Source organism: Pagrus pagrus (genome assembly GCF_965226575.1).
Source record: "Pagrus pagrus genome assembly, chromosome: 23".
Classification (NCBI taxonomy): domain Eukaryota; kingdom Metazoa; phylum Chordata; class Actinopteri; order Spariformes; family Sparidae; genus Pagrus; species Pagrus pagrus.
In genome coordinates this window covers 3,994,372-4,020,045 of record NC_140205.1, presented here as the reverse complement: position 1 = coordinate 4,020,045, position 25,674 = coordinate 3,994,372, and the positions used below count along the sequence as shown (strand labels likewise).

Sequence of the window (25,674 nt, the reverse complement as noted above, 5' to 3'; positions counted from 1 at the left end):
AGCCCAGATCACATGTTTCTGGACTAAATGGAGTAACAGCTTTCAGTTCAGTGTGCCACCATTTCAAAAATATCCAGTTAGACAGGTAAGAATATCTCTAAACATATTCATGTTGTGTGCAGCAGGATTGCAGCTCGGGGTCGTCTGATATGGCTTTTTTAGGGCTGACACTGACACTGATTATTAGAAATCAAGGAGACTGAAAAACGATATTTGGGACTGATAATCATTTGCAGTAAAAATGAAAATCTTTGTGTCAACATCCAGTGATGAAATACTGCGCTGATGTACAATTTTCGGGTCCTTTACTTGAGTATTTCCATTTTCTGCTACTTCATACTTCCTCTCCACTGCATTATCTGATACATTCAGGTATTATTCAGTGTTTATAGGCTGTTAATTATGACTTGTTAGCAATCAGACATTGTCGTGGGCAGGACCATCGTGTGAGAGGATGATGCATCAGAGCCAAAGTAGCACATTTTTAAATTAGTTTAATTTATCGACAATCTGAGGGAAAAATCACAGATACAGATAATCGGAAAATGCTTTTCAAATGATATTCAGATTGTGATATGAGTCATGATTAGTGAGAATGGTGATTTTCTGCATCACATCATCAGTATCCTTCAGCTTATAGAGGTATATTCAAAAATTAAAGAGCGTAAATTACAGAAAATGTGCTTTTGTTCACACTGTAGATAACAAAACTTGCACACCAGAAAACATGTATCTCTGTTAATCCTGACTAAAATACCTCTCAAAGCAGCTCCAGTCTTCAGATTGTTTTGCTATGAAGAGGACAACAACCTACCAGTCTGTTTATGCCTCTTAAATTGGCAGAATTTTGTATGGACTTTGGTGTCATGTGTCCTGCTAAAAGAAGGAGGGAGGGGTGTGTGGAGCAGATTGGAGCAAGAGATAAGGCTGCTGACTCTGTGACATGCCTACATGATGCTGTCTGTCCAACCAGGAGGAATGTGAGCGGTCAGCTTAATCACACTGGACTAAATGTCGAGTTTATATCAAGTGATTTCATCTTCATCCCATGATATGACTGGAAAAGAGCTGTTTAAAGTCTAGAAAATGAAGTCACGACTCTCTAATAAGCTCCTAAATCACAAACCACATGCAATAAAAGCATAAAAAACATCAAAACCCACTCACCAGACCACCAATAGCGATGTCCAAGTCGTCGGTGAGGATCAAAACAATGTTTGGTCTCCGGTATGATTTGGCAGACACCCCGCTGCTCAGGTAGCTCCACAAAGTGACGCAGATTAGGAGACAATTGAATAAACTGCGCGGACACGACCGATTTGAGCCCATTTTCCTAATTTAATAATAAACCACAGGAGCCGTCGGCCTCTTCACTCAGCTCTGTGACTTATAGCAGCGTGAAATGTTGTGAGTGAGTCCTCTCCGCAGAGAAAACAAGGAACAGACTCGGCCCTGTTTCTGTTTGAGACAGCGCTCCCCTGTTTCCGGGTCACGTGCCGCTCAGCTACGGAAGCCCGAGTCAGCTGATTTGAAGACGCGACGCCCCCAGCATGACTAATGAGAAGAAATAACTGTCATTGAGGTGGATTAAACGGCTATTGCTGTCTATTGCTTCATGTTTTTTTAATGCATTGTTGTAGTTTATTATTCTGTAAGTAAAAGAAAGAAATACGAATAAATAAAACATCCTTAGAATTTAATATTCACTTGTTTATATACTTTTATTGTGCTGCCTTAAAGTCTGTAATTCTTTAACTTTAAAATACTGCTAGGTAGCAAAAATAAAATTATATTATATCTATATATGGTTCACAAGCTACCTAGCAGTATTTTAAAGCCCCATATTTACCAGCTGCAACATTAAAGTGATGTGCACATTGCTGCATTAATAATCCAATAACATAATTCGCTATAAAACATTTTGAAATGGACTACTCACCATAATGACTTTATTTTTTGTACTTTAATTTCTATTATGATGCTTATACTTGTCTACTTTTACGTAATTTTTTAGTAAAATATGAGTACTTCTTCCAATAGCCTATGTCTTTTAAATATCTGAGAAATGATATAAATAAATATGAATCTGATAAAATGTTCAGATATAGCAAGTCTGATAAATAAGCCAAGCTTACATACTGGTCAATACTAGCTTATTGGCACAGGAAACTGCAGTACATAACATGATGAGTCTGAGGTATTTTATAACGTCATTAGATAGTTTGTCTACTAAAGAGTGTCCCGCTCACTACATAACTTGGTCAAGTCAATGAGAAACAAGTTTAAAGGATGATTATCAAAAATGTTTGTTTGTTTACTATGTTTTTATAAAAAGAAAATAGAATCTGTTGATGTATCTGATTTTTCTTTTTTAATTCTTAAATATTAGGCCCTATGGACTATAAACATCTAAAGATAAGATATGTAATGAGTTCGATTCTGTAAGTGGAAATTTCATATTAGATCAACAAGGGTACTGCAGGCTTAAAAGATCAAGTGTGACCAAGTGTTGTTAGACTTTGTTCAAGTCAGTGAACAAATACATTCTGTAGGAAATGTGATTTTACAAGTAGTTTTTCTTTTATGTGCTAATTATAATCCAGAAGAGCAACACTAACTCTCTTTTGAGCCATGCTTCATCCATCAACATAACAAATAAAAGGAATACCCCAACTTTTTTGTGCTATAGTTGCATACTGAGGTTTTGCAAGCCAGAAAATGATATTGAACAATTCTTTTTAAAATTATTTTCTATAATGCCAACTTTCACTTTCTTAACTCTTCCATTCTGGATATATTTCTGAACAAAAGGGGCAACAAGAACTCCCCCAAAACTTCCTAAGCCACATTGAATGTCACAATCTTACTGAAAATAATAAAATCTATTTTATTTTCTACCTTTACATTTCCTAATTCTTCACCTGGACACCTGGATTGTACTACAATACACTGACTGGAGTGTTGTTGTGATACAAAAATACAAGAAAATATGTAATAATGTATGCTAAACAAAGTTTAAAGAGTTAAAAATACTTTTAAAAGTGCTGTGAGCCTGTCAGTGTGAGTTTATTGTTGTTTGTGTGTTATTTTGCGTTGTTTACATTAACTCATGCTAAATGTTGCTCATGTAAATGTACAAAACCGTCTCCTAGCATAGCCGTCAAACACGGAAGCTGATTGGTCGATATACATTTGGCTCCTCCGTGATTGGTCAGCGCCAGGTGCTGCACCTGTCGCGCGCCCTGAAGAAAGTTGGCAGCCGTTGAGAAGTTGAGCGGAGTGGGCCGGCCCATTGTTCATCCAGAGAGGAGGGGGGGCAGGAAGGTCGGATACGGAAACTTCGGGAAGGAAATTAAAAGCCGTCAGACGTGTCCACCTTTTGCGAGGAGAGGAATGGAGCGCTCCAGGAACTCCGTCCTCCTCGAAGAAAACTTTACAGCTAATTAATCTGGAAAAATGTCAACACGGACAGAGAGAGCAATTACAGCCGCTCAGATTTAATCCAACAGAGTTTACTGTTAGTGTAAAAATGGCGTCGGAGGTGGAATTAAACGGGAATGAACTTCTGGAAGTGGACATATGCGACCGCGGTGTGTACTCCGAGGAAGAGAGCGGCGTTTTTGTCAGCTCCGCCGCCGCCTCCCTCCAGGATGATTTCTCCGGCTTCCAGCAGTGGACGAGCCCCGCGGCCGAGTCACCTAGTGACACATCATCACCTCCGGGACTGCAGGTTCACAGCGAGCACCGAGCTCCGCCCGGCACCGCCAGCCAGAGGACCAGCACGGCCGGTGACAGCGACTCAGAGTCCCAGGGAGATGGAGTTAAAGTCCCGAGGAGCTCCATAGTGGACTGTCTGCTGGTGGAGCTGTACGACACGTACAGTGGAGGCAGCAGGAGGAATGTGGACAGCTGGGACAGCTCCACAGAGGCGTCCGGGTCTGATGCCTTCCTGGGCCGCAGCAACTCCGGGTCCGGCTTCCTCCAGGAGCTCCAGGAGAAACACACCAGGAGGCACCAGATGAACTACCTGGCCCAGAAAGGTGAGGGGTGTGTGGACAGGTGTTTGTGTTTCCAGGTCCTGAGAGTCCTTAAAACTATTATCAAAGTTCAGCTCTTAATTTAATGAATTTGGCAAATGTTTACCCACATTATAATGTAAAATATTATGTTATATAGATATGTAAACTATGCCCAAGAGCCTTATATTGGTCTAATTTACTTGAGGCATAGTTTTAAATCTTATTGAACATTTTAATGATATATAATCTGTTTATGAATCTATAAATACAAGTTTTTTTCATCAGGAATATGTAAAAAAAAAAAAAAAAAAAAAAGTGATAAACTACAAATCCTGAACATAAGAGCAATAACACATGTGCAGGCATTGATACAGGGCTGTGTTTTTCTGCTGTTAGTTCATTATTTGATTGCACTTGGTACAAAAGATCCTTTGTACATGTTGAAGTTACGTCTTCTGTGGAAACCATTATGGTTATTAAAGGAAGTCCACGTCTTATTTTTAGGAATCCACTTGTTGTAGAAACCGATGAGTCAAGTTCCAGGTCAGTTTTTTTCCATTTAGGTTGAAATTAATTGTGGTCATGCTTCAGTGTTTGCAGCAGGGCTGAGGGTGAAACGTGGCTGCCATGCTGCTGTTGCATGAAATAGGCCCAGAAACTACATTAGAGTGTCCAGATGCCTAAAATCATTCACAACTAACTATGTTTACCCTGGCCAATGGCTTCAGCGTGGGTAAACAAGGCCCCCCTGTGGCCAGAGGAGCTGCATGTACTAAACAAGTTGTCAGCGTGCTGTAATTTAAATGAAGACAAACATTTACTGTGTTCCTGTTTACAATCATTTACACAATGTGTTTAGAAATTAAATCGAAATGTATAACTGGATGCACCTAAAGTTGAAAGGTAGGCACACCAGTGCAACCAGTGGAAAAAACTCAGTCTGGAGCCCTGCATTATTGATTATTGGATATTGGGACAAATGTTCATCAGTATACAAATGTAAACTGATGCATTGATCCGACATTTTACCTCTCAATACAGACTCTACTGATACTCAGGATATGGGCTGATACTGAATACCAAATGCTGAATAATGTTGCTACATGGATCTCACTATATGTAAATCAGACAATATTATGCACCAGAAATCGCTGCTGGCCTGCCGTGACTAAACAAATGTAAATCATAGCGCTGGGATTAAAAATTAAACACAGAATTTTATTACACAATTGGCAAAGAAACAGTATTTAACATGCATTTATCAGGTCTTGGTAATACCTGGTCTGCTTTAAAGATTAGTTTAGGGGCTAATGCATCCGTAGAAAAGGTAATTAATCAGTGTTGAATAATTTCGTAGTAGCAGCAGAGGTAATAACTGATCAATCTGTTTAATTACAGTGTGTTTACATGCACATTTACAGCAGTGATTTTGATTCAGGTCATTTTAGAGATAAGAGAATTTAATTGGATGAGACTCGAATGCTGCATAATGAATCTGAGTCATTCGGGTAGGTTTCTACGTCATCTGTTTTTCAAGACATGTAGCAAAACAAGACCTGACTGTAATCAGATATCAGGAGAAGCCAAACTGGCCGCAACAATTAGTTTCACACGACTGACGGGTCGCCTCCCAGTATGCGGACCTTCACACACTCAGATAGGCTGATAAGTGTGTTGACAGCTTATTTAATACTCCTCAGCGTGTGTTGCCGCGGAGCCCTGAAAGGCATGTCTCTGTGAGTGCCACGCCGCCATTGTCTCCTCTGGTGAAGTGCAATCCGACAGTAAACACAGGCCGGCCCGCGAGTTCACTGTTTGCCCACGACAAGTTAAACAATGCAGAGAGCTGCCACTCAGGAAGAGGAAATGATTATGATAGTGCCTCCAAGAAGAGCTAGAACACGTGAATACTCTTAGGGTTTAATGGCCTTTTCTAAAGTGGTGACTGGTCAGCAGTGTGAAAAAATAAAGTAAGGAAGCTTCTTAGTGTTCTGAAAGCAATTAAGTGTCTCTGAGGCGGAGAGAGGTCTTTAGAGGTCCAGAGTGTAGGATATCGAGGGAGTTAGGGGCAGTAATGATGTTTTCATTAGTGTATAATCACCTGAAACCAAGAAACATTGTGTTTTAGTTAGCTGACAATGAGCCTTTTGTATCTACAGAGGGAGCAGGTCCAACATGTTGCACCACTTGTCACTGTTTTCAGCGACCACTGTAGGGGGAGGGTGAGATGAGGAGGGTTCAGTTGCTGCAATCTGCAACCTCACCACTAGATGCCACTAAATCATACACACTGGACCTTTAAAAAAAAAAAAATTAAAACTATGACATGCTCATGCAAAGAGATTGCTTGGCCAGTTTTCTTAATTTGACCTATTTGACAGTGATCTGAAGGTATATACAAATAAAAAAATATAAAAATAAGGAAGCTGGTCTTGTAATGAGCAAATATTTGGTGTTTTCACTTGAGAGCAAGTGTAATGGGTCAAAGGATAGATATACAGTATTTGATTTTGATTAACTGAGACAATTTTGTGTTATTATTGGTCCCATTTTTATGCTGTTCTGCTTGAGTCATTGCTTCTGTAGTTAAGTTGTCCCACAAGGATCAGAAGTCAAAATTAGAGCTGCAGCGACTAATCGATTAGTTGTCAACTATTAAATTAATCACCATCTATTTTGATAAGTCAAACTTCTCTGATTTCAACTTCTTAACTCTTATTTTCTGGTTTCTTTCCTCCTCTGAATGTATTTGTGTTGAGGGCAAAACAAAACATTTGAGGACGTCATCTTGAGCTTTGGGAAACACTGATCCACATTTTGCACCATTTATAGACATTTTATAGACCAAACAACTAATCAGTTAGTGGAGAACATAATTGACAACGAAAAAAGTCGTTAGTTACTCAAAATATCACCATAATTTGTCTCAGTCCCTCAGGTCTGTTTATGCCTCAGATCTGTGTCACCTTCAGCTGAAAGTCAGATTTCACATTAGACGGGAGGTTTGTGTGTGTGTGTGTGTGTGTGTGTGTGTGTGTGGTGTTCTGGTTTTCATTTCTTCTTTGCCTGCAGCGTGGAAACAGACAGATGACTGTGATATTCTGATCCAACAGTGGACTGCAGACGTCACATGTTGTTTCAAACTAGCACCTTTATATTTTAAAACGACCTGCATCTCTGTGCCATGAGTGTGAAATAAATGTGAAAGAAGGAAGATGTAGGGTTATTTCAGATAGATACCATGAAGAAGTTAAATTCATAACACTTAACTTGCTAATTTGGGGATTACAAACATTGTTTTGAACTTTTTCTTGTCACAGAAAAAATGTTGGCGTTCAAATTTACCTGACGTGTATTTAGTTGCATTTGTTTTATTTATATTTACTGGAATAAAATAATCCAATAAACCCAAAAGCGAGTGGTGAATTTATGTGCTTGTGAGAAAGTCTGACATCCATTTTTTAACCATGTTCATGAGGAATCTTTGAGTGGGAAAACAGCTTCTGGGATTTCCAACTTGTCTTTGACATCCAGCCATTTACATTAGATTTTGACGGTCGTCCAAACATGTCTTTGCTCCAAAAAACTAAACTTAAATGTTTCTGCGTGTTTGCTTTTTCAGCCCCGGAGGAGCTGCAGTCAATCATCCAGGAGGTCAAATATCGCACGGGCCTGCAGTCGGCCAAGCTGATCCGCCAGCTGAGGAGACGGGACCGACTTTGCCACAAACTGCAGAAGAACTACGACATCATCACAGCCTGTCTTCAGGCTGTCTCACAGAAACGGCGTAAGAATACACAATTCCTTTACTTTACATCTTAAAGATATGTTTCATGAGGGGTGAAATCATTTGTAAGGTGCTGTAAGTTAACAGGTTTGTACACATGTTGTACTGCGTCCCAGTAGTCATATCACATGTAGTATGAAAATAGCTCTCCAATTTACATAATGAACTGTGACATAGACCCACAGCACGTGAGTACGGAGGAGTCACATGTTAATTTCCATATCCCAATCTCCCTGCTGCTACTCCAGCCCGTCCTGTAACGTCATTTACTTCGACTGACTGATCTGTTATGTAAGAGGTGTTCAGAAACATTGCTTACAACTGTGATTTTTCCAGAAGAAATTATTAATCAAACCTTGTTCTATACATGAAATTAAATATTAAACACCTGACTATACTTATCTAATCAGTATCTTTGTTAGTCCACCTCCAGGAATTTTTTATTTCTTCTTGTTCCGACAGTTGAATGTGTTGAATGATGTATGTGCAGAGTCTGTTTTCACATTCATTCCTCTGGTTTTAAGAGACTGGGTCAACCGATAGGGCCAATACCAATTATTAGAAATCAAGGAGACCGATATTTATTTGCAGTAAAAATGAATACTTGAAAATGAAAGAAAATCTACATTTTGAACAACCAGTGATGGAATAAAGTACAATTTACTCAAGTACTGTTCTTAAGTACACTTTTGAGGTACTTTACTTGAGTATTTCCATTTTCTGCTACTTTGTACTTCCTCTCCACTGCATTTATTTGATAAATATAGTTACTAGTTACTTTGCAGATTCAGATTATTTAGTGTTTATAGGCTGTTAATTGTGACGTGTTACCAATCAGACATTGTGTGAGAGGACGTTGCTTCAGAGCACACGATAATCGGTCTACCCCTATTCAAGAGTCGGCCCTAATCACAAATAGTTTGGAAGCCAAGCCTGGTCCAATATTCAGCAGACACAAGTGTGATGTGGAAACTCGAGAATGGACTCAACAGTGAAGAAGAAGACGTCTCCTGCGAAGTAATTAAACTTGATATGAAATGACACAATGAGGGAGAAGGAGTAGATGTCATTTCCAGGATTTTAACAAGCTAATAGACCTTATTTGAGAATTATTTAATTTACTAAAACATTTGCAGTAAATTGTCAGCAGTCACTTACAGTACAAAGGTTGACATCTTCTTGACATTAGCTTCCTCACACAATCAGCCTTTTAATCTCATAATGAAGGTAAAGGTTCAGTTTTTGTGGTTGATTGTTTTGTGACTCCTAATTTAAAGTTTTTCAGGTCTGTGTGGTTCTTTTCTGTGTTTGACTGTTTTTGTTTCTGCCAACATGCAGCACGATGGCTTACAGAGAGGTAGGGTGTTCAAGAGTGGATGAGGTTTTTAGTGCCAGTATTTCACACAGTAGTAGTACTGTCAGGTACTCAGCAGCAGGGAGCATTAAAGCAACACTGTGGACCAACATGGCTGCTTTCTTTGCATGTTATCCAGCTGGAAGGTGACGCACAGCGCGCTAAACACTAAACTCCAGTCACTGATTATGATTATCCAAGCAGCTGCCAGCATCAATATTTTATTGCTTTCTTATATTGAGTGACGTCAGCATTTAAACATCATGATAAATGTCTATTTGTTCCTCTAAAAGAAATTGACAATACCCGACTTACTTGATATTTGATGTTAAACTACTTTAATCAAAGCATAAATGTTGAAGTTTGATATTTTGGTGTACAGTTATTCAGAATATGTGAGAGCTTCGTGTGCAGTTAACATTAACCCAGATCAAAGTTATTAAAGTTTTGTTAATCATTAGTTTTTATTTGGTATTAGTGTTGAATGTTTTCTGTTCAGTTTGTTTCAGTTAGTTTGCAGAGGGGGTTTGCTCGTTAAAGTTCAGTTTTTATCATTTAAAATGTTCAGTTTCTTGTATTAGTTTTTATTAATAATGTGAAAGTAAACTCATTATGTCTATAGTATTATTGATTGGTATCCATCAAAGGAATTGCAGCTACTGTACATCAACACATACATGTTACAGTCACCTGAGATGGAGTGAGTTCACTTTGTTACATTATGTGGAACAAATGAGAGCAGTCATCTAATTAAAAGCACTCAGAGACATAATCACAAGTCGTGATGGTTCTGGAAAATGATCATCAAAGCCGTTTTCTAATCGTCACTCCGACTGTTTGCAGATATGAATTCAGAAGGTCATTAACACTGGATGTATTTTCCATCCAGGAAGCACTTACCGCACCTGTAGGACTGACTCATGCTGTCGTGCATCATTGATTCATACGGCAAATGTCATTTCTTTAATTGCCCTCCATTTTTCTAGCAGGCTGTTTGAAGTAGGTGACCATGCAGATTTAGGGGAGTCCAGTTTCCTCCCGGGTCACAATTATCCCGTATTTCTCCTGATTTATGAAACACCCTCACACTTTTTCAGTCGTAACATGTTTCTGGCACTGAACATTGTGTAGTGTGCTGTACTGTTGCGCCTCGTCCTCCTCAGTGAGTGAGAGACGGACAGAGAAATGGAGAGGAGGAAGAATATTTAAACACATTTCAGACGCCCCGGAGGAAATAAACCCTGTTTCTTGCAGGAAGTTTTGAAGGAAAGGGGCTGTAAAATCTGCCACGTCCGCTTTTCTGTCAGTCACGAGGGCACTGCGTCAATCCCCACCAAGAGAGTTCAGTTCTTCTTCTTTGCACATCCTTCTTCACTTTGGTCGAAACATACTTCTGCTCCTCTGTGATTGGTGCAGACTTAATCAGGTCGATTAATGACTGATCATTTATTTTACCTGGATCCTTCACACCAGTGACAACAGCAGATGAAGTGTCCTCTGCATCAGTGGCGGACTCGGGGCCTTCGTCATGTTTCTCCTCTGGTTAGCCCCCCCAGAGGCCACTTCGTCATGTTTAATCTGCCATCCGGGCATAAAAACAGCTCCTTTATACTGTTATTTTGAACATTGGTCAGCAGGGGGTGGCTCTTGCTGTCCCAACACATTTTGCAGTAGATACTTAAGAAATATAATCTTTCATTCGCTGCAGGTGAAACCATTTTCCACAAGTTTGTTCACCATTAAACAGACTGTCAGTAGATTACCAGTACCTTTTCTGACAGATGTTCAAATCCCTTTTTTCCATTCAGGGTATGAGTGATTTTTTTTGGTGGGTTAAGGAAACAAAAAATCCTCCCCAGCTCTCTCTTTTCACGTTATGTCCTCCCCTCCTCTCCTCCTCCTCCACCATTACCTCATCCTCCTCCTATCCCCTCCTCCCCACGTGTCCCTCCATCCTACCGCATCCCTCCATCCTTGTGACGCCGGACCGGAGGAGGATGAGGAGGTGTGCAGCAGCAGCAGCAGCAGCAGCAGCACAACAGACAGGAACAAACCGCTGCTTCCTCCTCAACCGGGCGGCTATTTTTGACATTTTCCATATTTAATGTAGACGTTTGTGTCGCTTGAACGAGGCTCCCTGGATGACTCGGTACCACTGAGGGATCTGTTGTTTCTTCAGGCGTAAATCGGAAGCAGAAGCGATCACCGGAAGAGATTTTTGAAACACGGTAATCGATTCATTTTTAAGGGGAAGCGTTTAGATGAACATCTGCGTGTCTGTGTCATCGGGATGAACCCGACATCTCCGAGGACGACCTAGAGGAGGATTAAGCGCAGCGGGCCCAGACGATGAGCTGATCGACCGGTTCTCATTCGGGATGAGGCAGGAGCGGCTCTCCGCCGCCGGCAGGAGGCCGAGGGCGGGCGTGAAGCAGCGGCAGCAGGGCTCGGGAGGGGTCGGGAACATCATCAGCAACGTCCTGAAGAAACGCAACGGGATCTCCAGGAGCGCACCGCGGCTGCTCTGCACCTTAGAGCCAGGTGACACACACGTCCCGGTCCGACACTTACAGGGATTGATCGTCATTTAATCTAAAACATCTGGAAACAAAGCAGATTATTCTGGTCAGCGTGGAGGTTTACTGTGCTCATACTGTGTCTGCAGACAGCTGTTTTTATTTAATATTTTCCTCTATACTCTCATTTTCTGCTTTATTTACTGCTTATGTTATTTATAGTGAATTTCATTTTATGCTGCAACTTTATGCACAAAAAATGACAACTATTGTTATATTTCAGCAATTTAGATTGTTTAAATAAGGATGATTATTTAAAAAAAAAAAATGTAGATGTGTGCTGTGATGTGATGTATACGCTGGCCGATATTATCACCCGATATTGGCACACCTGCCACAGATATATCGGTATCGGTGTATGTGTTGTGCTGATATGGAAATATTCTTTATAATGAACATAATGCAGACTAAAGATGGTCCTACAGGTCCTATTTGTAAGAACAGTTGATTTTTGAGTCTCATTCCCAACTCGTCAAGTAATGATGCAGTGGGATTGTAGGTCGGGCTGGTCACATTTGATGGATCATGCCAAAAAATGTGTGTTAATATATTCTGTGTCTATAAAAATATCAGCTGACATATCGATATGGATCGCTCCCTAAAATCCAGTATCAGTCGGGCTCTATTGTTGAATAATCTTTAGACTATTTTCTCCATTGATTGATTAGTTTGGTGAATAAGATATCAGAAGAAATATTGAAATGTTGATCATTGTTTCTCAAAAAAAGGCCAAGATGTCGTCCTAAAACATCTTGGTTTTGTCCACAATGCAAAGATTTTCAGTTTACTGTCACAGAGGAAGAAAGTAATCTGAAATATTCACATTTAAGAAGCTGGGATCAGAGAATTTTGACTTTTTTATCTTTAAAAAATGACTTAAACTGATTCACCGATTGCTCCAGTCAGCTGTTGTAACTGTCAGGTGGTAAATTGCTTTTCTTTTGCTGTCTTATAAATATTTTCTTGTATGAATCTTATTGGTGACAAAGCGGCGATCCAGTTTTCCCTAAAGACCCTCCAGGTGTCAGATGAGCTCATTTTCAACAGAGCAGGTGTTGAACCTGAGTGAACAACAGCTCTGAGCTCCACTGAGGTCAGAATCGAATCATGGGAGCGTACAGGGCTGCTTTCATAAATCTAATGATGTGTCACACTGAGCAAATAACTGAGAACAGATCAGTTTTCAGTCCTCACTCCAGATGTCTTTATGTAGATCTGCTGGGAGGTGTCTGGATCCCTCAGCTTTTCTTGCTTTGGTCCCATGTTTGGCTGCTTTACAGTCAAATGTCTGGAAATGAATACGAAACAAACGTTTTATTGATTAAACTGTTGCGAAAGCTTTTTGAATGAATGAACTAAAGACATGAATCTTGTGTGGCTACATAGAGACGTGTCGACACTGCTCATGTTTATCTGCTAATGCCGAGATATTTGCACAGAATCTGAATGTCGGCACTTAAACGACTTCATGACATCACGACAAAGCTCGAATCTAAAGAGTAATCAGAGTAAAGAGTCCCTGACTTCCTACTTCTGTCCTCGCTCCCTTCCTTCCTTCTAGTTTCCTTCCTCACCTAGTTTCTTACTCCCCAATTCCCTTTTCTCTCCTCCGTTCTTTGTTTGCTTGTTTGTTTCTTCATATTTTTTGTTTCTTTGTTTTTGTTTCTGCATTTGTTTGTTTTTGTCTATGTTTCTTTCTTTCTTTCTTTCTTATGGAAAGCAACTAAGTTGGCTACATTTACCCAAGTACTGTACTGAAGTACACTTTCTGTGTTCTTGTACTTTACTTGAGTATTTCATTCCCTTATACACTATAATTCAGGGCAAACATTGTACATTGTACTTTACTATATTTGATAATTGTAGTTTAGATTTAGATTATTGAAATAAATCATGTTATGTTATTATACATTAAGATTAAACCTAAGTAAATAAAGATAGCTTCACTTTACTTCACTTTCTTTATATATAAAGCATACTTTTAAGTATGTATCAAAGTATTTCCACATAACTACTTCTACTATTTACCCCTTAATTCCTTCCTTCCTTCCTTCCCTGCCTCCTCCCTCCTCTCTACATCCTCTAACTGGGTTAATTTCAATTAAAACAGTGAGGAGATTAAATTATCAGCTATCAACGTGAGCGTGTCGCCTCCGGTCCTCCCTCACGTCGCTTCGTGTCGGCGGTGTCGGTGTAATCTGTGACAGGGAAGTAGGAGGGTTTTCATGTTAATCCTCTCCCAGAGCTCAGAGGAAACGCTCATCATGGCGCAGGACAGCACGACAGAGGCGGAGCAAGCAGGTTAAACTCGTATTTTGTTTTATTTTATGGACTTTTATTGTCGTGAAAATGTGTTGTAGAGCGATCGGCTGCTGATTGAGAGGCAGAGAAATCCCCCAGAGACTCAGCTGGAGGGAGGAAGGGAGGGCGGAGGGGGAGTAATGGCCGCTGGCGGAGCTGTTGGCCCGGAGCCGGAACATGTCAGGACCTTCCCTCTTAACTTCAGATCAAACTTTCATTTCCGTTTGATCCCCGGGGAGGAGGAGGTTTAGTCCACTGTGCTAAATATCCTCTAAAGATGCGTGTGTGTGCGCGTGTAAAGAGATTTGAGACGGTTTCCGGTGAAGCGGAGATTGAACCGCGGATTCAGCACCACGCGGAAACGGACAGCGACTCTTCCGTGACGCGTCTCCGCACCAAACTCCATTCAAAAAACTATTAATTTAACATGGAAATGATCGTTTAAATCACTTGATTTTAATCATAATATTGAGTGAAAAAGATCGACGTGTACATGTATTTTATGAGCTTAGTGTGCGGGTCAAAGACACATAACTTCCGGTGGTTCCTTCTTTCTTTTCTGACTTTGATTATGCAATAATTATTTGTGTTTGGACTCGATTTAAAATGTTTTAAGTGACTTCTATTTCCCTTATGACTTGGAACATGTTTTTTTTCGTATATTGTATATTTTTTAAACGACACAGATAGCATTTGTACACATTGCACACTGAGTATTGTGTTTTATTATACATGACATGTATTTTGTAGCTTTTATTGTGCAATATTGGTGTTTTTAGTGGCTTATTTTCTAGTTCTTTGTGCGTAGTATAGATTTGTATCAGTGTGTTTGTTGAGTGTTGGACAGCTTGTGTGGTTGTGGTGTTGTCTGACTAAAAATGTATCTATGAGTCAGAGCCACATATTCAAATACAGTAAATAACCTTTACAGACTGGCAATTTGAAAGACTTATAGAAATAAGATTTACTTACTGGCCTAACTTGGTAACTAGTGTCAGTTTACACACAGTTGCCAGTTCAACAGGTCCAATACAACAATGCTGCGATCAGTCCTCCTTTCATGAAGGTTATAATGTTCAATTCTGGTATCTCCTTAATATTTCCTCTAAGTAGTTTTGGAACAATGATAGTCGTTTAGATGTGTTTCTAGATGAGTCTGACCAGATGTCTCTGTTTATTTGTAGGAGTTGACACAAGGCTGAAGTTTACTATTGAACCATCGCTGGGGAAGAATGGATTCCAGCAGGTAAACACTCTGAAAACATGCTACAACAGTTATATGTGGATGTGTTTGAGTGTGGGTGAATGTGATAATGCTGACAGACTGTAGTTAATTCAAAGAGTAAATAAATCGGTGTGTGTTTTCTTCCCTCCAGTGGTACGACGCCCTGAAGGCAGTGGCAAGACTCCCAACTGGGATCCCAAAGGAATGGAGGAAGAGGGTGTGTAACTTAAATAAGTATTTTAAAATACGGCATTGTTGAGTCAGCTGTATTTGATCCAATGTAGTAATTTCCTGTTCTAATGCTGTAGTTGTTTATTTTGTAGCCTAACTGAAGCCTTATAATTGCTGCATGTTCAGTAAAATCTGTATAAACTCTGAGTCATCACCCTCAGGTGTTACTTCTGTCTGGGACACAAATATCTTCCATATAAAAAGACATTTCAGCAAATAGGACCTGATGAATTTCTCCTTTGTGTTTGTCTGTTTTGAACCCAGAGGGTATTTAGTAAAAGGAAGTTGTGACCCAGTTGTGCTATTACAAGAAAATCCTGTTTATCTTTATTATTGTCAACCTGAAAGCAGAGTTTTGCAGTATTAAGAGAGACAGCACAGAGCAGAAGGAGCAATAACATGCACAGGCACTTTGTCTATAATGCTCTATTTATCTCACATCACAACTTCATCTCCTGGGAGAAGAGAGCCGGGAAAGGGAAGCGATTACTTTCATCTTGTCAGAGGAGATGAACAATGAAATCTCTCTCCTGCACTTACGAAACAAATTGAATCAGGGCGAACAGCCTGATGAGGTGAAATAGGAAAGTTTAAATATTTGTTCGTGTTACTCAGTGGGGATTGTTGTCTCTCTGCAGGTTTGGCTAACGTTAGCGGACCAGTACCTCCACAGTATCTCCATCGACTGGGACAAGACGCTTCGCTTCGCCTTTAACGAGCGCAGCAACCCGGACGATGACTCCCTCGGCATTCAGATCGTCAAGGTAATCACATTGAGTTCTTATGACATTGAGATGAATGTGTTTGTACAGTCTGTGTATGCAGGGGGTTTGTGAGCATGCCTGTTTTTATATGTGTGTGTGCTGAGTTAGCAGCACAGAGCCCGGCGGTGAAGCCTCAGCATTTTTACACAGCGCAGAGAAACAGAGGGCATGGGAGCCATTCGAGGCGTAACATAGAGACTGTTCAGGGTCACCGAGGTCACATTGTTAGTGCTGTAGCCTGTTAAGAATGATATTTTTACAGTTGTTGATGTAATGTATGTAGTTTTTAATTTCATACAAACATAACATCCAGCGTTTTCATCCTGAGTTGTATTCAGCGTATAAAGACCTCTGGACCAGCAACTGGACCGATCGACACTAATCTATTCATTAAAAGTCATTAATGGTCTTGAATCTGGTCAAACGTAAGCATTAGAAGCAGTTTACAGCCTTTCACAGACAAAAATGCTGCACTACACTTTTCTAACATGTAATTAACAGTATAATTAACATCACAAATCAGCAAACACTGTTGAATTAGCCGGAATAACATACTGTGTCTGGCAAATTAAAAAAATGACATGAGAGCAGCAGAGTTTCTTTGTTTTGCTCTTGATCTTGGTCCACTTACTTTTTGTATTTGAACTTTTTTCCACATTTCACAGTCTTTATCGGTCTTTATAATATGATGCCTCGGTAACTGAGCAATCTCCGCTCACTAATGAAGACAGTAAGATTTGTATGGAGGCACAAGAATAGGCATGAAATGGACCTTGAGTTAAGATTGTTTGTCAGACTTCTTGTTTGTCTCCAAGAAGAAGCACGGTAAGATGGACACAATACAAAAAGACTACTCAGATTTAACAGCCACCATTAATCACACTGAGTATATAAGAGCATGACTGTGAGGAGCAGTGTCCGGCAGAGGATGTTTGCTCATGACTGTGCGTCAGAGAAAGAAACGACTGCCTCACGGTGACTCATATTCACCCGAGTCATGATTGTTTCCGTCAACAGGACAAAGTCTGATCATCAGCCTCTCTGTTTGTTCTCCTCTCTGTCCTAAATGCACAAGTTCATCATTAATTTATCCAGTTAATGTGCTGACTTATTAAAAGATAATCCACTGTGCATCCTCCTAATGCCCAGGACCTGCACAGGACCGGCTGCAGTTCTTACTGCGGTCAGGAGGGGGAGCAGGACAGGGTGGTGCTGAAGAGGGTGCTGCTGGCCTACGCCCGCTGGAACAAAGCTGTGGGCTACTGCCAGGGATTCAACGTACTGGCTGCACTCATACTGGAAGTTACTGAAGGCAATGAGAGCGACGCACTGAAGGTAATATGCAGATTTATATTTATGCTTTATGAAAATGCTGCTCTGTGCTTTTCTACTTCACTTTCTTTTTCTGTTCCTCTGTTTTCAGGTGATGATCTATCTGATTGACAAAGTGCTGCCTGAGAGTTATTTTGCCAACAACCTGCGAGCGTTGTCAGGTAAACACAGTGACACACACACAAGCCGATTTATTGTGAAGCTGAAGACGGTCCTGAAAAATGATTAAAGAAAAAGATGGTCCATGCTGTTGTAACTTCAGCCCAGAGATAAACTGTATTGTCTCCTTCTGTTAGTGGACATGGCGGTGTTCAGAGACCTGCTGCGTCTGAAGCTGCCCAGACTGTCGCAGCATCTCCACCACCTTCAGAAAGCTGCCAACAGAGAAGCTGGAGGTACAAACCTGAGTGTTTGTTTTACAAAAATCATACCTGGTATAAATATTCAAACAAAATCCTGATGCCTCTTCAACTGTTAAATGATCCTGGTGTTATTGTGAGCGTAAGTAAAAGAAAATAACACCGTCTGTCTGTCATTTGCTTGTTTTACCTTTTACGCAGAGCCAAAGAATCTGCAATTGTTATTTGTGCTTTATTATAGTAACACGTGTCTGTTTCCTCTCAGGCAGCTACGAGCCTCCGCTGACCAACGTGTTCACTATGCAGTGGTTCCTCACCATGTTCGCCACCTGCCTGCCGGCGCCCACCGTGCTGAAGATCTGGGACTCAGTTTTCTTCGAGGGCTCGGAGGTGCTGTTCAGGGTCGCCCTCGCCATCTGGGAGAGGCTGGGAGAGTGAGTGGAGCTTTACTTACAGAGATAAGGATTCATCCTGTGTGTCCAAAAGTGGGAGTTTACGATTTAAAGCTAGTCAAATCAGAGAATCCATTAATAACCTCTCTGATTTTTGAATATCTAAATGTTACATATTTCCTTCTCTACATTCTGTCTCTGAGCAGGAGGATCGAATACTGTCAGACAGCAGATGAGTTTTACAGCACGATGGGCTGTCTCACTCAGGAGATGCTGGAGCACAGCCTCATCGATCACACTGAGCTCATGCAGGTACGAGATAAACAAAACCCTTCTCAACAAGTTAACCTCTGGATATAAAACGTGTTCCATTAATCTGTTTGCTCTCTGTCCTCTGCGTCTGTCAGGAGGTTTATTCCATGGCAGTGTTTCCTTTCCCTCAGCTGGCCGAGCTGAGAGAGAAATACACCTACAACATCACTCCGTTCCCTACCTCAGTCAAATCCAATGGAAGGTTTGTGGACATTTTCTTTAGTTTCACTAGTTTTTGACGTGAAGTGGCAAAAGTTTTGGTGTTTTCAGAAACACTGATATTACATTTTAAACTAGACTTTTTCTTGTACAAATGAAATCTTGCCTCTTGTACAAATACAAGTACAGATTGTTTTATATGTAGTATATCAGGGTTATTATAGTTCTGCATGTTTAATAATTTTTGTTTTTAGCGCCACATTGCATGGTTTAACTCGTCACGTCATGAATCTTTGCTCTGAACAGGGCTTTATAGTGCCAGCGTTAGTGGTGATGATAATAATGTTATTCTCTTATTCTAGTGGTGGTCTTGGCAGCTGGGAGAGCGACGACGATGCCGACATGGACGATGAGGACTCTGTGGTGACGGCGCTCGGTTGCCTGGGTCCCCTGGGAGGCCTCCTGGCCCCCGAGCTGCAGAGATACCAAAAACATCTCAAAGGTCGGTGCAGCCGCATAAGTTACGACACAGGATTTTTACTGGCAGCCAGTGGAGAGTGTACAGAGACGGCAGCCAAAACTAATGGCCCAAATCCTCGTGTTTGGCCTTGATTTGACTCCAATTACAAACCGTCTCTGATCTGTTTCCTCCAGACAAATCTGCACTTCCCGCTCCTTCAGCGGCTCCTCCAAAGATGAAAAAAAAAAAGGCAAACAGCCGGAGGGATTTAGTTAAAAAAAATTGGTTAAGATCTGAGGCCGTCGTCGTCACTCTCCAGAGAGATTTTGGAAATGACTTCAGAGGAATGAGTGCTTCATTTAACCTCACAAGTAGATCTCAGTGCAGCGAGTTGACCTGGTTTTAAGGGAAACGTGGCTCATTCTGAAGAGACAGTGCAGCATCAATAAATCATTCTGAGAAAACAGTTTAATTACAGTCAACAAACTACAGCACCAGCTGCTGCAGGCCTCTGCAGAGTAGTTTACACTGTGTGCTACAAAATGAGGAAAAGCTTCTGCAAAAGAGTTCAACACACTGAGCTTTTTCTGCAAAGTAAATGTCAAACATGTCTCAACAAAATGCTCTTTTTTCTTGTCTTCAAAGGCACAATGTTTATCATGTCACCACTGTCAAAAAGCAGGAAGGGCTGATTCAGCTTGCTGGGATGTTTTCATCCAGATCCAAAGTCTGGAAAGAAAATTGTAACTTTACACCAAATGCATTTCAGTGGTCTGCAAAACAGGCTGTATTTCAAGCAACAATTGTTCTTTAATATATAAAATCAATACAACATCAGCTCTCTAAATTCTGTCATCATCCTCCTCAGATACCATCAAGAGGCTTTTTTAAATGTAGCACTTAGTTTTGTGTATCTTGAGCGGTCAGCTGGTCTTGATTAAAGGGGATAAAAGTAAAACTGGGTGAGCAAATACGTCAGAAAAGAAGCTTAGAAAGACCTAAAAAAGGCACAGTAGATTTGTGTATTTTGCTGGAACCAAAGCCCTCGTCTCTAATCTTTGAATCTCTCGATTACTTCTGTCAATCTGAGTGTCTGAAAGCTAAAATCACTTTAATGGAAAAGCAAAAAAAAAAAGAGAGTTGGATGTTTGGATAAATAACATCAGTGTTTCTTCTTCTTTCGATCTCCAGACCAGCGAGGGGAGCAGGGGAACATCGCTGAGCTGAGCCCAGGAGCGGTGGGAGCTGGAGGGGCAGGAGGTGGAGGAGGGGGTGCCAGGGCGGAGCATCAAGCAGCAATCAACAGCATGATGATGGAGAGGATGAGCACCGACATCTACGCCCTGAAAAAGCAATACGCTCGCATCAAACGGCGGCAGCAGCAACAGGCTATGCAACTTTACATACGCACAGGTATTAACAGTCAGAATCACTATTTATTGATGATGGTCAATTTCCACTGTTTAGTTAAACTCTTCCTGCTTTCCTGTTCACTGTTTTCACATTAATATCAGTGGATAACTAGCTTCAGTTTTATTAGAAAACTGTTGTTTTAGGACAGTTGTTGCCAATACTGGGGCATCTTAAGGGCGGGCCAAGGATGCAGCCTTACAGTGTTAGCTTCTCCAACAGGCTAAGATTAGTGTTAGCTTATCTAACAGGCTAACATCAGTGTTAGCTTCTCCAGCAGGCCAACATCAGCTTCAAAAACAAAGAAAGCACTGATGAGGCTCTACCTGGGTGGAAAGACATAAACACATGCACACAGCAGAAAGTCAGATGTTTGATGATGATGTGTGACTCACAGGACCTGGACCCGAAGTGGCCACAACTTCGAAGGTTCCTCAGGAGGGTCTCAACAATTACAGCGACAGTACCGACCACCACACTGACGGTACTGGTGTTGAACCAAAGGATCATCTGGGTGTTCTGGGGCTGATCTGAGGGTCTCTAATGATTCAGTCATGTTTGATTTTTAATAACTGAATAATTCAGGGAGCATTATAGACTATGATCGACGTGTTTGGTATAAAGGTATTACTGAAGCTGGGACGACTGGTGATGGTTCTGTTCTGGTTGCAGGTGGTATACGCACAATTGAAGTCAATACAACAGCTGTATTTTATATATACTTATTTGGAGACAACTGTCACTACTGCACATGAGACAAGTCTTCAGATGCCTTCAGTAAATCTGTTTTTTCCATAGCTTAATCATCAGTTAAAATGCCATAAAATTGCAATATAATCACAGTTTTTCACTTGTAATGCTCCTTTAATGCACCAGTAACTCTGTAGAGCATCAGTTCATGTCTCATTTAACAAACCCTGCGGATATCTGCAGCACTGACAGATGTCTCCAATTAAACATGATTTGGGGAATGATTCATGGTTCTTCGGGTGAATGCTGGAGGTTTTTTCTGGTCTGGGCGAACTCTTTTTACTAACCTCTGTCGCTCCTCCCCTCTAACATATGATGTGAGGGGCTTGTATAACAGCATTACGGTGCGAGCTGATGTTTTTTCTCTTTCAGATTCATCTGTGCACACACACACTTAAACACACTCACACTGCACTCTAATCATCACTAATATAAACACACTGTAAAGCTCAGTAATCAGCTTTTTTAAAGACATGTTTACATTAACATGATTTACTGACATTGGGAAAAGGCCAAATACTGTATGTTACTGCACATATTATATAACAGGAGTTCAGTTAATATGCAGTTGACCCGTTGTCCAGAATACTGTACTTTGGATAAATCCCCTCGAGGAAAAAACTAAAACTTTGGACGCCCTCTAGTGTCCGATGGAGGTTTAAACCTTTTGGCAACAGCTGCTCTGAACAGCTGACGGAGTTTGTAATGATCAAATTTACATGATCAAACCGTTATTTACCAGAAATCAGGATCAAATCAGAGGAAAAGCAATCTCAGTTTTATAGTAAAGTAATTAGGGTAATTTTTCATGGGTTGTTCGTTTAGTGAAATAATTATTTCCTTGTTTCGGCGCCTCTAATTTGATGATTTAGTTTCACAACACTTTAAATCAAATATGTTTTTTAATGTCCAATAAAATGACATTATTTTGGTAACTTATAGATATTTGTCAATATGTTTAACATTCATAGATTAATTTAAAAGAAATAATAAACATAAAGTAATAAACATATTTGGCTTTAGAAATTAAATGTAATAAAAGATGTATTGATAGGTCGTTAGTTTAGTTAGCTAACAAAAACATTTCTTTTTCAGGATAAATGAGCTTTTTTCAAGGTACAACATGGGTAAAAAACACAATTCATTGCGTCACAGTAACCTCAGTTCGATGCAAATCTATTTTACCATAGGAATCGCTTAAAAACAACCTACGCATGTGAAATAACTATCTCAAATGTCTCTCATTCTAGGCTCATTTAAGTAAATAATGCAACTTCTAATCAAGTAAAAACAAAGAATACAAGGTTTTATTTGCTTTTAACAAGTAAAGAAAATCTGCCAATGGAGCAAGTTGAAATGGTCTCAAAACAGCTCCCTATATCTCACTGAAATGTTATTTTCTAGGTGATTATCTTATATTAAGTGTAATGAGATATCTTGACAAGAAATTAGATAAATGTACTTGGTAAGATTTTGAGTTATTGTTAGCCTGTTTAAATGTGTTTTTTCTGTCACCTTCCCTCCAGACAAGTGTCCCGCCACCCGTGTCCTGGCCTCCCAGCTCAACCCTTCCAGCACAGTAATCAACCACCTCCTTCTGGGTCGGAAACCGAGAGGAGGAAGCTCCAGACTCTCGTCCACAAGCACATCCACAATACCAGGGTCCGGACCCGCTTCTCTGTCCCAGGGTCACGGCTCCCCAACCAGGCAGCGCTGTGGCTCGCTGCCCTCCAACAGCACTGGATCTCCGGGGAGCTCCGGAGGAGGCACGGGGTCGCCCTGGCGTGCTCACGTCCGGGTACATCGGAGGAACATAGCACGGGCCAGAGCACAGCTGGGCTTTGGAGATTCAGAGGAGAGGGAAGATGAGGAAGAGGAGGAAGAGGAAGGATCTGAAAAATTGGAGGATGAAGAGAAGATTGAGGAAAATGATGATGAGGAGCTGAAAGAGAGGAGTGACTCTGTGTCTTCATCTGCTGATCCCTCTGGCTCTGAAGAGGCTCCAGAGGTCGCAGATGAGACAAAAGAAGCAGAGGTTGCAGAGGTTGTGGTGCAGCTGGACTCTCTGGATCTAGAGGACGAATCAGATCTGACCGCCACCGACAACGCAAACCCAGATACACAACCAGAGTCTAAACCTGTCCCCCAAGTCCCTCTACTCCCCCCTCCGCCTTCGTCAAACAGACACAGAGAGTCTGATTCCTCAGGATCAGAAAGACACTATCCCTCCATCGCTTTACCTCCACCTCACCACGCCTTTAACATCCCTTCTTCCTCCCCTTCCATCTCTCCGGTCCCTACATCGGCTTCTCTTGGTCCGTCCTCCTCGTCCTCTCCTTCCCCACCCTCCACCCCGACCCCTCTCTCCACATCCTGCCTTCCTTCATCCCTTTCAGCTAACGGCCTCTCCTCTCTCCCCTCGTCCTCCACCTTTTACAAAACTCCCTCCCCGTCCACTCCCTCACTCTCCTCTCTCTCCTCGTTGTCCAGCTCTCACATGTCCTCCTCGCCATCAACCCCGGCGTTCCCGTCCACTGCCAAACAGCAAGTCTATTCCCCGTTCCCTAGCGTGAAGCAGCCCAGGAAATCGGCAGCGGCAAGAAATCTGGGCCTCTACGGTCCGACATCCAGAACACCCATGGTTCACTTCCCTCAGCTCAGCCGCAACCTCAACCGTAGTAGCGGCGTTGGCACCACCGGGAGGCGATGAAAACACTCCAGAAACTGATGCTAGAAACACATCATAACCACACCGTGTTGCCTCCTGCATACCGACAAAACAACCCATATCTTATTTGAAGTAGATTGAAAGTTCTAGAAATGTAAAGTTCAGATTATTGATGTTGAAATGTGATGATGAGAAAAATTCACAAGCTATTACAGACAAACCTTTAAGAACTAGTTTGAAGGACATTTTCTCATGTTGTGTCCAGTTTTTCATCGAGCTCAGCTAAAGCTAACACAGGACTATTACAGCGTCAAGCCCTTTACAGTGGCCTATGCAGGATGGATACATGATAAAAAAATAAAACATAAAACATCACGTGAGCTGTGTTTTTAGGACTCTACATTGGATTTGTGCTGGACATATGTGTCTCTTCAATGAGAAAAGGATTCTCCAGACGCGTATGGACCATATGATGAACTCCTCTGTTTCCTATGAGATTACACAACAGCCACCCAGCTGTTTCTACGCCAAGTATTTAAAAAAAACAACACCAAGAAACAAAAGAAACCTAAGAACTGCTGTAAATGAAGAATCATAAAAACTAAGTGTGTGTGTGTGTGTGCCCCCTAAAAAACTCCCCAATCTTCAAATGTGTGACGTCCTGAAGCACTTAACTTTTTGTTTTTTGTTCTGTCTGATGGTGAAATCATTCTGTATGTGCACTCTCTGTCTGTAACTTGACTGTTGAACACAATGAATGTATTGTCTTGGTAAATAATGAAGTAAGTATGCGTGAATGGGCCAAGTTTTGTTTTTTCCCTTTGGGGCATCAATAATTAGTAAGGAATGTTACTTAAGTAAATCACATTGGTAGCTGTGTTCACATGAAATAAACCAGCACAGCACTTAAAAGGACATCTCAATGTGGATTTCTAGTGTGTATTCAGTATATGTCCAACCACACCGAAAAGCATTTTTACTTGGAAACTTACCACAAAGCTGCTCCCTCTCACTGGTCAGTCACATCATGTCCTGGATAAACAACAACATCCTCTCATTGGAAATGAATAAATAAAGCAGCTGCTGTATAATGTTTCCTTGTTTTTATATTTGAGACTTTTGCACTGATCATTATATACAGAAATCAACCTTGGGCATCAATTATTCTAAAGCCATCTACAAGCCGACTTCGACAGATGGTGAAAGCTGTTTTGAACACTTAAACAATAGCATTGTAAAGAATCTATGGAAGCACAAAAGAAAATAAAGATGAAATCTAATATGAACTAACATAATTGTGATAAGAAAGTCGAAATTTTGACATAGAAAATAATTATTATGAGAAAGACATTCAAAATTATGAGTTAAAAAGTCAAAATTATAAAATGTACCTTTATTCATCCCCCATAGGAGAAATTCAAATGAGGTATAATTATGATATAAAAAGTCTAAATTATTAGATAAAGTCAAAATTATGACATATTATTATGAGATACAAATGTCAATATCTGATCATTTTGACTTTTTAGCCCATATTTTGACTTTTAAAGGCAAAATTATTGCTTTTTATATCAT

At 40.8% G+C, this 25,674-nt stretch overlaps 2 protein-coding genes across 3 annotated transcripts in view; one reads left to right on the top strand and one right to left on the bottom strand.

The window, feature by feature from the left end:
* gnsa (glucosamine (N-acetyl)-6-sulfatase a) overlaps nucleotides 1–3,293 on the bottom strand; it is a gene marked incomplete at its 5' end in the record, with an annotated part of 9,371 nt that extends 6,078 nt beyond the window's left edge. Inside the window, one exon of the mRNA XM_084346329.1 lies at nucleotides 3,143–3,293. Within this exon, the coding sequence (XP_084202455.1) occupies nucleotides 3,143–3,293 (151 nt within the window). The remainder of the gene's footprint in view (nucleotides 1–3,142) is intronic.
* A 13-nt stretch (nucleotides 3,294–3,306) lies between these two features.
* On the top strand, nucleotides 3,307–25,194 carry tbc1d30 (TBC1 domain family, member 30). 2 transcript variants are annotated; one of them, XM_084345546.1, is made up of 14 exons: nucleotides 3,307–4,040; nucleotides 7,642–7,806; nucleotides 15,222–15,283; nucleotides 15,414–15,479; nucleotides 16,132–16,257; nucleotides 17,407–17,592; nucleotides 17,681–17,750; nucleotides 17,886–17,984; nucleotides 18,214–18,382; nucleotides 18,547–18,652; nucleotides 18,748–18,854; nucleotides 19,174–19,313; nucleotides 20,463–20,684; nucleotides 22,958–25,194. In XM_084345546.1, the coding sequence occupies exons 1-14, from the start codon at nucleotides 3,530–3,532 to the stop codon at nucleotides 24,139–24,141; spliced, it is 3,213 nt and encodes a 1,070-aa protein (XP_084201672.1). In that variant the 5' UTR covers nucleotides 3,307–3,529; the 3' UTR covers nucleotides 24,142–25,194. The 2 variants fall into 2 exon arrangements, with proteins under 2 accessions (XP_084201672.1, XP_084201673.1); XM_084345547.1 differs by lacking the exons at nucleotides 3,307–4,040; nucleotides 7,642–7,806 and adding an exon at nucleotides 11,179–11,701.
* The last annotated feature ends 480 nt before the right edge of the window (nucleotides 25,195–25,674 follow it).